Consider the following 13,541-nt stretch of genomic DNA (forward strand, 5'->3'; position numbering starts at 1 on the left):
TCAGAACTCAGGAGACAGTCAGTTGTGAAATGACTCTCAAGAGGAGAGGTAAAACGTTGAGTGGTGACTCTCGAGAGGAGAGGTCAGGAGCTGGGCTCCTTTTTACTACTAGGTGGCAGACGTTGGTCTTGGCCTGGTAGGAGCTGGACCCCGGTCGCATGGGATCGTGACAAGGGGCACGGACTATCAAGGAGGATAGCCGGCGGCCTTGTGCCATCACCGGGCAGGGGCCAGGGCACGACGGAGTACGTGGACCCTAGGCCAGGAAGTAGCTTCAAGCGTCCTGGTAATTCACCCGACTAGGACGGAGCCTTCAAGATCCGTTCTCCACCCACTCCAAAATTGGGGTACTAGCGCAACGAGGGGAATAGGACTTTCCCACTGCATAGTCCAAAAAATCCCAAGCGTGAACCCTGAGAGCAAGCTCACTCCATTAGCCATACGGGTGAGCGGGACCCATTTAGTTTTAAGCTAAAAAGGACCAACTACAGAAAATTTGTGCCAAGGTCAAGGTCACAGGCTAACAAGCAACACCAACGGGCACAGGATCCAGCTGCAGTGGCATCAAGAACTTTGGTTTACCACGGTTGTCAGCATCAGGTTATTGGACTGAGTGAGTACGGAATTAACCCTTACCGGCCCGACGGTACCTCCCTGCCACTATCATCGAGTCTCGGGGCATCCCCCCTACCTGTGGGGGGGTTAAACTCCTAGCTGCCCACACCATCGCCACCGGGTACTCCCAGCTGCAGCGGTGGTACTTCACCCTTACCACACACCACGGGTGGTGTCATGAACTTTCTACACCAGGGGTCTCAAACTCGGCCGGGTGTACGGGCCGCACACAGAAAAAAAATAATTTGAGGGGCCGCATTTTTTTCAGGACAAAGGGACATTGTTAGTGGTACCATTTTTTCTTTCTATACACCCTTGGATCACTGTTTTTGAACATTTTTCATTTGTCTATCATAACAAATGTGTACTTATATTATAAAACACTTTTTTATTTACATTTTTTTCCCCTTTTTGTAAGTAATACAGTTTTACAATAAGCACCGCATAGTAATTTTGGCCAACATCTTGTAGTAATGTGCCCCTCCTGTTCCCCATTCTGTAAAAATGTGCGCATCCTTGTCCCCTTGTAGCAATGTGCCCCATGCAGGTCCTCTTCTTGCATTAATGTTCCCCCATGCAGCTCCCCTTCTTGTATTAATATGCCTCCATGCAGCTCCCCTTCTTGTAGTAATGTGCCCCATGCAGGACTCCTTCTTGTAGTAATGTGTCCTCATTCAGGTCCCCTTCTTATAATATTGTGCCCCATGCAGGTCCCCTTCTTGTGGTAATGTGCCCCATATGAAGGTCCCCTTCTTGTAGTAATGTGTCCTCATTCAGGTCCCCTTCTTATAATATTGTGCCCCATGCAGGTCCCCTTCTTGTGGTAATGTGCCCCATATGAAGGTCCCCTTCTTGTGGTAATGTGCTTCATGCAGGACTCCTTCTTGTAGTAATGTGCCCATCCTGGTCCCACCTTGTAGCAATGTGCCCCATGCAGGACCCCTTCTTGTGGTAATGTACCCTCATTCAGGTCCCCTTCTTGTGGTAATGTGCCCCATATGCAGATCCCCTTCTTGTGGTAATGTGCTTCATGCAGGTCCCCTTCTTGTGGTAATGTGCCCCATGCATGTCCCCACACGTACACACACCCTGTGCAGCCTCAGCCAGCAACAGAATCACACACACACACACACACACACACACACACACACACAGTGCAGCCTCAACAAGCAACAGAAAAACACACACACACACAAACATTCTGCTCACCTATCCTCCGTCGGCAGCACGCAAGCACGTGGACCCGGTAATGATCACAGCTGCTGTCACCGCTTAACTTTCTGCCGGCGCGTGCAGAGCAGTTCTCACTGCACAACAGCCACTGGCCAATCACAGGCAAGCATCTGAGGTCATATGCAGCAGGTGCTTGCCTCTGATTGGCAGGCGGCTGTTATTGCGTTCTGCAGCGAGAACTTCACTGTGCGCGGCAAAGGCAAAACTGTAAACTGAAGTAAATAGCTGGCGGCTGCGGCCCCTTGCACCGGTCGCCATCTTTACCAGGTCCACGGGCCAGCGGGCCGCAAGAAGCCACCTGAAGGGCCGCATGCGGCCCGCGGGCCGCGTGTTTCAGACCCCTGTTCTACACCATCCCCTGTACATAGCCCCGCTTTATTTGAGTGGCCGCACGACCCCCGGGTCCGGAGACCCCTCGAGCCACCGCGGATCCGGATCCGAGCAGCTCGGCTGCTGACGCGGGGGCGGCACAATTTCATGCCTTATGCATTTTTATAAAAGGAGACATTCTGGTAACAAATATACTTTGGTTAGGTAATGCTTTCAGTTTTTAAGATAATTGCAGACTAATCAAATAACCATGCAGATGGATAATACCTTGTAGTTTTTGTTGATTCTTGTTTATAAATATCAATGATATTCTCAACAAGCAGATTTCTCTGTAATCCGTACACCCCATGTCGATCCAAAACCACTTCATGCCTGCAGGACGGACAGCGGAAGCGACCTCCGGTTGCTACAGTATTTCCTCCTCTTGTTGGTAAATATGGATTGGAGGCCTGTAATAGAAGAAGGGTAACACGTGTCATGTGGATCAGTACAATCTCCAAGTCTGTATATCTAGATGGGGAAGATTATACACTGATCAGTGTGCACATGTGTAAATCTATAGATACAAAGAAATTGATGATGAGAAGAGGAGATCTCATTATGTTGCGCTATTATTAGTTCTTTCTACTGTATATTTAGTAACTCCGACGACGAGGATATTCTTTAATACCTGGAAACAGATGAACGAATACCAGGAAAGTTCAGTACCTTAGAAACTACGATAACAAACACCTAGTCGTCTCTGATATTTGGCCAGAAGCCTTTTTCAGTATCTATATAATGACTTGACACAAGCCATGTGTCTTGCGTGAAAAAGTATTAGGCTAGGGCCCCACTTTGCGTCGTCCTACTTGCAGTTTAGAACGCACTTTTTGGGCTTAATTGATTTGACCAAAGTTGCCTTTTTAAGCTATTTAGCGCTGAAAACGCATGCGTATTAGACGCGTATTTGATGCATTTTCAGCGCTTTTTAGCTGCGTTTCCACCTGCATTCTGATAGTTGCGTTTTGAACATAAAGACACTGCTTAATAAAGTTTAAATAGTAAAATAATCAAATCTACATTCATAGAAAAACATGAAATTAAATTTTATTCATTAAATTATTGCGGTAACATGATTTTTTAAGGAAAAATAGCAATAAAGTATTAATTTCCTTAATTTAAATTGTCGGATTATGTGTGTGTGTAAAGGGACATATGAAATCATTATTTTAATGATCAAAAAGCATGCGTTTTGGTAGTCCAAAACGCATGTTTTCTGCACTGAAAAAGCAGGTAAAACGCAGGAATTTGTAGGAATCTTGGTTTTTGCCATTTCTCATTGACTCCAATGTTAGCAAAACGGACCGCAAATGGCAAAAACAATTGACATGATGCTTCTTTGAACGCATGGTTTTTGCCACAAAGTATGCAAATTTTAAACTGCGCTTTGAAACGCAAAGTGGGGTCGGAAAATCCATTTTTTCCATAGACTTTGCTGGAAAATCAAAACGCATGCCTTTTGGCATGAAAAAGGTGCTTCCCAAAACGGACCTAAAAAGCACCTAAAACGCAGGTAAAAACGCAAAGTGGGTCCCTATCCTTAAGGCTGCTTTACACGGTACGACCGATTGTGCAATTTCACAATCGATCGTATCCGCCCCCGTCCTTTTTGCGTCACGGGCAAATCACTGCCCGTGTCGCACAAAGTCGGTAACCCCCGTCACACATACTTACCTCTCGTGCGACCACGCTGTGGGCGGCGAACGTCCACTTCCTGGAGTGGGAGGGACGTTCGGCGTCACAGCGATGTCACACGGCCGCCGGCCAATGGAAGCGGAGGGGCGGAAATTAGCGGGATGTAAACATCCTGCCCACCTCCTTCCTTCACATAGCCGGCGGCGGCCGCGTGACGCAAGTGAGCTGCTGTTCATCGTTCCCGGGGTGTCACACGGAGCGGCGTGTGCTACCACGGAAACGATGAACAACTAAATTAAACGATATTATGGAACCTAGCGACCAGTACACGACTCACGATTTGTGAGCAATACTGCGTCGCTAGGAGGTGTCACACAGGCCGGCATCGCCAGCGATGCCGGATGTGCGTCACAAAAAACGTGACCCCGACGATCTATCGCACGATAGATTGCCTGGTGTAAAGCAGTCTTTAGACTTTGTCCTTTGGGCGTTTGATTCTTCACATTGAGAGTGCCTCCATTGTTTAAAGGAGCTCTCCAGTTTTGGAAAAATCTCTGTATCCCGGCTGCAGTTTGTTTAAAAAAAAAAAAAAAAAAAAGAGCTTTATTCACCCTCTCAATGGGTCCAGTTCTGATGCCCCTGGTGTCTGTTATTGTCTGTAGTGATGAAATCACGTTGAGAATGTTACTTTGGAGCTCAGTTATTGTCTATAGTATTATTGAGATAAAATCAGTGCTGCAGACAATAGCAAACACCAGGAGTAGCAGCAGAGTCTCAGCGGTGGACCTGGGAAGGGTGAATAAACTGCAGTTTCTTTTTTAAAAAATAAACTACAGCTAAGGGATGGGGTTTTCCAAAATGGTAAAACTCCTTTAAGATGTAGAGATAATTTTTATGGTAATTTTATATCCTTATCAATAATAATATATTTAATCTTAAAATGGTTTTCCCATGAACAAAGTTCATTTTAATCAAGAGATCTTGGAATAATAATAATAATTTCCACAATTGGATGTGTGGCGCCCCTGAGGCTTCAGTTGCCACAGAGTATTGCACCCAACATTGGGTGTAATGGTAAACCCAGTTCCTGAGGAGGTCAGTCCCGGCTTCACCACATTACACACTCAAATACACACTAGGTTATCCTGTTCCCACTGGGGACTGGGCTAAGGTTGGGTAATAAAGGGGTCGCCGACAGAGAGGCATTTACAGGATGCCCTCAACAGGGGCCCCAGTCCCACTAGCTTAGAACCTAAGAGGGGGGAGGTGCAGCCAACAGGGGGAGTCAGGAGCCAACACAACAATTAGAGAGTTCTCTAGCAGGAGAGCAGGGAGCAGATGTGCCCCACAGGTGCTCCGGTGGGAAGGAGGAGAAGTTCACAACGGTTGCTGCAGGGAGAGGGATCTCTACTCCCTACGGAACCGACGCCAGACAGGGCAGCAGGATCCTAGGGAAGATCATACTTCACATTGATTTTCCAGAATCTATCTGGTCGGGGAAAGCATCAAGCTTCCCTGACCACACAGCGCCCGACAGCACAGTGCCATATAGTATCCGTGCCTCGCTTCAAGCCGGACCCTACATCAGAACTGCGGCACCTGCATATAGGGACAATAGTACATCTCGTGAAACCCAGGGTGCCCTCATAGCTTCAAGCCAAGGGATCCACAGACAGGCGTCACAAGGAGAAACCCACCGAAAACCAAACCGGAATGATCTCTAAAGGGATTCGGGTTCAACGGAGCCCATCATAGCAAGTGACTGGTATTACCTGGGCAAGTGGCATTGTACAAAAGTGAGTAAAAAAACCTGGAACCGCAGCTATAGACTCTGACTCTTTAATTCCGGGATGACACTCCCCGACACCTTTTACTACTCCCCTCCTCATCCTCCCTGGGGCCCGCTCTCCCTCTGGAGAGCGATACCATCCCTGGCTGCTATTACCATCTGCCCTGGAGGACAGCAACAGCAGCGGTGGCCCATTCCCTTTCCGCATACCACAGGTGGCGTCACGACAAACACCTCAGCACTACCCCCAACATCTCTTCCCTACCATCTTCTGTACGCCTCGGGGCAACGGAGCTGGGCTAGGCCGCCCGTGACCACGAAAGTCGAGGGTCCGGTGACAAGTAAGTTAATCCACCTGCCCCGTGGGGCGCTACAGATGTGTTGAAAAAACTGTTCCTGTACTGAGATAATCTTATACATGTGTCCCTGCTATGTACTGTGTAATGGTCGTGTCTGACCATGCAGGGACATGATCTGATCATGCTGTAGGAGGGGGCAAGTAGCGCCCACTCCTACGTAGGAAATGCTAATATCTTGTGAATTTAATGTATATAAAAAGTGTAATGCATCTGTATATATAAATGCAGGATGTAGCAGAGTGGTTCCACCTAGCGGCCGCAGGTATTACATGTTTTAGGGTAAGAAAGGTATTTGATTATAATGTATGTTGTAGAGAACTGTAAATACTGTGTAATGTAGAGCACTGGCCCCTCGTGCTGTGTCAGGGAGGAGACGTAGTGTTAGCTGTCAGGAGTACTGTAGGTTAAGGATAGATATAGTAATAATATGATAGAGCTACAGTTAGTAATCCTTAGATAAGGATTATAGATAGGCTGTTTATTGTAGGCATCTAGAGAAACAAGCAAAGCAGGAGGTGAATGGTGGGAGTAGTAGCAAGCTGCTTAGATTAGTGTAGGCCAGGTGCGGACAGTTCAGTGGTTGCCAGGGAGACGGAGGTAAGGTGGGGGGAGCAAGGTGTTTAGCAAGAAGAGACATGAAGAAGTGAGTGAAGCGGCAAATGTCCTACTGAGAGGACGGAGACGGGAGGTACCCTCCCTAGTGCCAAGACCTCTCCCTACGGGCGGCCAGAGGAACTCGGGAGGCCGGTGGGACATTGGGGTATGGAGACTCCCAATGATGCCTTGAACCGGCCAGGGGCTAGTACTTCGTCCGAGGGTCCAAGTGAGGCATGGTACCTGCCAGGAGAAGAATATGGAGAAAAAGCTGTGGAAAAACAAGCGCATAGGGTCTTACCCCAATATGTGAGGGGTGGGGGTGGGGGAGTGAAACTACTCACCAGATGTAGTTGTGAGAAGCCACAACTACTGTAATCGCATGTATCACACAATCCAAGGCTGCAGCCACCAAAACGGTAGATAACAGAGAGCACAAGAGAGTGGTGTTTTAATGCCGCGCCAATAGATCACTTCAGATGATGTTCAGACCAGTGTTACTTTATTGTTTTCCAGGTCAACGCGTTTCTGGGGCATCTGCCCCCTTCATCAGGACCACCAAAGAAACAGATAACATCCAATCTGTCTAGTACAGACAATGTATACAATATATAGACACATTGACATCACAGGCACATCCCCTAAAGAAAAAAACGAGCGGGAAGGACTGCCACGTTGCATGGAATGACGTCAAACAACCACTTAACATAAAAAAAAAAAAAAAAAAAAAAAAAAAAAAAAAAAAAAAAAAAAAAAAAAAAAACCAACACAACAAATAAAAATAAAAATAAAGATTCATCCATATTTGACATGTATTAACATATATTTCCTTATACAGGGATACACATTATTTTCCGTATTGTGTAAAAGAGAAATAAATATATATATATGTGCACAATAAAAGACAAATAAAGAAAAGTGTGTAAAACCATTCATCTGCAATATGTGAAATAATACGTGTACACCCATGGATATTAAACTTGTCTTATACGCCGGACAAGTCAGCGATTTCACAAGGGAGGGATGAGAACCCTCGATTTAATATGTGTAATCCACTTCAGACATTTCAAAGCCACGGCATTATAACCTGCCGCCACCTGTGCTTTTACATCTTTCAACCACCACCATGAAACAGCAAGTGCAGTGTGCCTAACGAAAGAACTAAAGAGATTCAGAAGAACCGCTTCTGATCTGTGAACTCAGACCGCAGTTCAACCCAGGACAAGACCGTGGGAAAAAAAGCAAGAGAGCATGCGCCAAAGCAAAGTACAGGTAATGAGCCGGCACAAGTTCACGGGAGTGCAGGAGCGTGGGAACCAAAACCATTACGCATGCTCAGCCAATCTAATTCATAGACGCCCTGCAACAACCTATAGAACCCGTATAACCTCAGACTTTGAGCCGACCATGAGATTACTCATGATCGCGCTAAGATCATACTAGGGTCAAAGAAACCACAAAACTAACAATAGTGATTTAAGAGCACATCGCCTGTGAACCGGCGAGAATCACAAACCCCCGTGTGGGACAAACAGATAGAATATGGTACAACCTTAAAAATCAGGGTATTTAACCAACATATAAATATAAAAAATTTTGCATAAGCAACCATAAATATACACATATACAAACAGTAAAACTGGTGGTCCACTAAAACCGATACACAGAATTTCACAAGTTATGACAATAAAAACAACATAAAATCGCCTAAGAAAGCATAAAACATACACCAAACAAATATTAAAATACATCAGTGAAATAGGTCTGTGACCTCATTGAGGCCATGGGGTTTTAACGTATTAAGTTTATAAATCCAGTACGTCTCTTTTTTGTTTAGGGTCTCCATCCTATTTGCAACTGACACAGGTACATGCTCAATAGGGGTCACTTTCAAGGCGATTTTCTTGTCATGGAAAATGGTGGTATGACGGGACAAACCATGTAACATATACCCTATTTTAATATTATGTCTATGAGAATTGATGCGGTTGTGGAGGGCTTGGATCGTCCTCCCCACGTACCGTTTGTCACAGTCACATTCAATCAGATATATGACATAGTCCGATTGACACGTGAGATGTCCTCGTATACTAAACTCAATACCCCCAGGATCACATCCGAAGCTAACCCGCCCATGCTGGATGGACCTGCAGCAAAGGCAGTTTTTGGTCATACATTTATATGATCCCATGGGTTTGTTTGTCCCTACACAACTGGGGGGACCCCTTAACCTGCTAGGAGCCAGCTGGTTTTTAATCGTCATGGCCCTACGGAAGGTCACCCCCGGTCGGGATGGCAGAACGCCCTTAAGGTAAGGGTCATTACATATAACTGGCCAGTGTTTTCTTAAAATCCCCTTAATGACCTCTCCATCACAGCTAAAAGTGGTTAAAAAATTGGATGAAAAACTCCCATTGGTGGGGGTGGGTACCACTCTACCAGATCCATTGTCAACATCAAGGCTCAAATTCCGCCCCTGGCCTCTAGCTTCTTGATATGCCTTCTTAACTAACGTTAGCGGATATTTCTTCTCCAAAAATCTCTCTCTAAGAATCTTCGCCTGATTATTAAAATCAATGTCTAGCGTACAGTTCCTTCGTATCCTTTGGTATTGATTCTTGGGGACATTACGTAACCATTTAACATAGTGGTTACTACTGTAATTAATGTACCCGTTGCTATCAACTTTTTTAAAAAAGGTTTTTGTAAGGAGAGATCCTTCTGCGTGTGAGATGGTGAGATCCAAAAAATTAATAGCAGTTTTCTCCACCGTGGGGGCAAATTTTAAACCCCAACCATTATTTACAATCCCTTCCAGGAAATTTAGATAATTATTTCCAGCGTTGTCCCAAATAATGAATAAGTCATCAATATACCTTTTATAGATAACTACATGTTTATACAGGTTCGAGGAGTAGATATGCTGTATCTCAAACAGTCCCATTACCAAATTTGCAAAGGTTGGTGCTGCCTTAGAACCCATAGCCACGCCACACCGCTGATGGTACATCTTGTCCTGGAACATGAAGTAGTTGTTTCTAGATATGAATGCCATACTGTCCAGGACAAAGTTTTTCTGTGTAGCAGGTAAGCGCTCATCCATCTCTAAATATTGTTTAACACATTCCAGTCCTAAATTATGCGAAATATTAGTATACAGGGACGCAATATCTAGGGTTATAAACAGAAATGACTCCTTCCACACAACCTCCTTGAGAATACTAATGAGGTGCGGGGAGTCTCTCAGAAAACTCTTCAGATTTGTCACATGAACTCTTAAAATAGAGTCAACGTATGCCGCCAAGTTTTCGGTCAGGGCCCCAATTCCTGATATAATGGGTCTCCCGGGAGGGTCAATTAAGCTCTTATGGATCTTTGGTAGATGGTAATAAAAAGCTGTTCCAGGGTTTTTTATATCCAAAAATTTATACTCATTCTGGTTAAGAATCCCCTTGTCAAAGGCATTCTTTATTAAAATTCGATATACCCCAATAGAATCCTGGTATGCAGAACCTTGCACCACCTCATAGTGTGCTGTATTGGACAGCATTCTCAGAGCTTCCTGTACATAACTATTCCTGTCCTGTAGGACAATGCCACCTCCTTTGTCCGCACCACGGATGACAAGGTTGTGGTTATTCTTCAGGGACACTAATGCCATTCTTTCTTCGTTAGTTAGATTGGATTTAGGAGGTACTCTGTTAGTATTAATCCTCTTAAAATCCTCTAAAACCAGGTCATTAAAGGTCTTAATATGGTGACCCATGCTGTGTAAGGGATAAAAATTTGATTTCAACTTAAAATCGGTATGCAGGAAACAATCAATATTACCATCTATAGTAGTAGATACCCCTTTATTAATTTCAAAATGTCTGGTAAGGGTAAGTTTCCTAATGAACTTCTGAAAATCCAGAAAAAGTTCAAACTCATTAGATGATTTTGCCGGACAAAATGAGAGGCCTTTCCTCAGGACCTTAAGCTCACTCTTAGAGAGAACGTGGCATTTTTAATCTCTCCAGCCACGTTCTCCCTACAGGACAGGAATAGTTATGTACAGGAAGCTCTGAGAATGCTGTCCAATACAGCACACTATGAGGTGGTGCAAGGTTCTGCATACCAGGATTCTATTGGGGTATATCGAATTTTAATAAAGAATGCCTTTGACAAGGGGATTCTTAACCAGAATGAGTATAAATTTTTGGATATAAAAAACCCTGGAACAGCTTTTTATTACCATCTACCAAAGATCCATAAGAGCTTAATTGACCCTCCCGGGAGACCCATTATATCAGGAATTGGGGCCCTGACCGAAAACTTGGCGGCATACGTTGACTCTATTTTAAGAGTTCATGTGACAAATCTGAAGAGTTTTCTGAGAGACTCCCCGCACCTCATTAGTATTCTCAAGGAGGTTGTGTGGAAGGAGTCATTTCTGTTTATAACCCTAGATATTGCGTCCCTGTATACTAATATTTCGCATAATTTAGGACTGGAATGTGTTAAACAATATTTAGAGATGGATGAGCGCTTACCTGCTACACAGAAAAACTTTGTCCTGGACAGTATGGAATTCATATCTAGAAACAACTACTTCATGTTCCAGGACAAGATGTACCATCAGCGGTGTGGCGTGGCTATGGGTTCTAAGGCAGCACCAACCTTTGCAAATTTGGTAATGGGACTGTTTGAGATACAGCATATCTACTCCTCGAACCTGTATAAACATGTAGTTATCTATAAAAGGTATATTGATGACTTATTCATTATTTGGGACAACGCTGGAAATAATTATCTAAATTTCCTGGAAGGGATTGTAAATAATGGTTGGGGTTTAAAATTTGCCCCCACGGTGGAGAAAACTGCTATTAATTTTTTGGATCTCACCATCTCACACGCAGAAGGATCTCTCCTTACAAAAACCTTTTTTAAAAAAGTTGATAGCAACGGGTACATTAATTACAGTAGTAACCACTATGTTAAATGGTTACGTAATGTCCCCAAGAATCAATACCAAAGGATACGAAGGAACTGTACGCTAGACATTGATTTTAATAATCAGGCGAAGATTCTTAGAGAGAGATTTTTGGAGAAGAAATATCCGCTAACGTTAGTTAAGAAGGCATATCAAGAAGCTAGAGGCCAGGGGCGGAATTTGAGCCTTGATGTTGACAATGGATCTGGTAGAGTGGTACCCACCCCCACCAATGGGAGTTTTTCATCCAATTTTTTAACCACTTTTAGCTGTGATGGAGAGGTCATTAAGGGGATTTTAAGAAAACACTGGCCAGTTATATGTAATGACCCTTACCTTAAGGGCGTTCTGCCATCCCGACCGGGGGTGACCTTCCGTAGGGCCATGACGATTAAAAACCAGCTGGCTCCTAGCAGGTTAAGGGGTCCCCCCAGTTGTGTAGGGACAAACAAACCCATGGGATCATATAAATGTATGACCAAAAACTGCCTTTGCTGCAGGTCCATCCAGCATGGGCGGGTTAGCTTCGGATGTGATCCTGGGGGTATTGAGTTTAGTATACGAGGACATCTCACGTGTCAATCGGACTATGTCATATATCTGATTGAATGTGACTGTGACAAACGGTACGTGGGGAGGACGATCCAAGCCCTCCACAACCGCATCAATTCTCATAGACATAATATTAAAATAGGGTATATGTTACATGGTTTGTCCCGTCATACCACCATTTTCCATGACAAGAAAATCGCCTTGAAAGTGACCCCTATTGAGCATGTACCTGTGTCAGTTGCAAATAGGATGGAGACCCTAAACAAAAAAGAGACGTACTGGATTTATAAACTTAATACGTTAAAACCCCATGGCCTCAATGAGGTCACAGACCTATTTCACTGATGTATTTTAATATTTGTTTGGTGTATGTTTTATGCTTTCTTAGGCGATTTTATGTTGTTTTTATTGTCATAACTTGTGAAATTCTGTGTATCGGTTTTAGTGGACCACCAGTTTTACTGTTTGTATATGTGTATATTTATGGTTGCTTATGCAAAATTTTTTATATTTATATGTTGGTTAAATACCCTGATTTTTAAGGTTGTACCATATTCTATCTGTTTGTCCCACACGGGGGTTTGTGATTCTCGCCGGTTCACAGGCGATGTGCTCTTAAATCACTATTGTTAGTTTTGTGGTTTCTTTGACCCTAGTATGATCTTAGCGCGATCATGAGTAATCTCATGGTCGGCTCAAAGTCTGAGGTTATACGGGTTCTATAGGTTGTTGCAGGGCGTCTATGAATTAGATTGGCTGAGCATGCGTAATGGTTTTGGTTCCCACGCTCCTGCACTCCCGTGAACTTGTGCCGGCTCATTACCTGTACTTTGCTTTGGCGCATGCTCTCTTGCTTTTTTTCCCACGGTCTTGTCCTGGGTTGAACTGCGGTCTGAGTTCACAGATCAGAAGCGGTTCTTCTGAATCTCTTTAGTTCTTTCGTTAGGCACACTGCACTTGCTGTTTCATGGTGGTGGTTGAAAGATGTAAAAGCACAGGTGGCGGCAGGTTATAATGCCGTGGCTTTGAAATGTCTGAAGTGGATTACACATATTAAATCGAGGGTTCTCATCCCTCCCTTGTGAAATCGCTGACTTGTCCGGCGTATAAGACAAGTTTAATATCCATGGGTGTACACGTATTATTTCACATATTGCAGATGAATGGTTTTACACACTTTTCTTTATTTGTCTTTTATTGTGCACATATATATATATTTATTTCTCTTTTACACAATACGGAAAATAATGTGTATCCCTGTATAAGGAAATATATGTTAATACATGTCAAATATGGATGAATCTTTATTTTTATTTTTATTTGTTGTGTTGGTTTTTTTTTTTTTTTTTTTTTTTTATGTTAAGTGGTTGTTTGACGTCATTCCATGCAACGTGGCAGTCCTTCCCGCTCGTTTTTTTCT

General features: G+C 44.0%; 1 protein-coding gene across 5 annotated transcripts in view; it reads right to left on the reverse strand.

Moving 5' to 3' along the window:
• TRIM55 (tripartite motif containing 55) overlaps positions 1 to 13,541 on the reverse strand; it is a 227,787-nt gene that overhangs the window by 196,723 nt on the left and 17,523 nt on the right. For all 5 annotated transcript variants that reach the window (XM_075353219.1, XM_075353223.1, XM_075353220.1 and 2 more), the window contains exon 2: positions 2,446 to 2,627. In XM_075353219.1, coding sequence (XP_075209334.1) covers positions 2,446 to 2,627 — 182 coding nt within the window. The remainder of the gene's footprint in view (positions 1 to 2,445; positions 2,628 to 13,541) is intronic.

This window comes from Anomaloglossus baeobatrachus, chromosome 6 (assembly GCF_048569485.1).
Source record: "Anomaloglossus baeobatrachus isolate aAnoBae1 chromosome 6, aAnoBae1.hap1, whole genome shotgun sequence".
In the NCBI taxonomy this organism is placed as follows: domain Eukaryota; kingdom Metazoa; phylum Chordata; class Amphibia; order Anura; family Aromobatidae; genus Anomaloglossus; species Anomaloglossus baeobatrachus.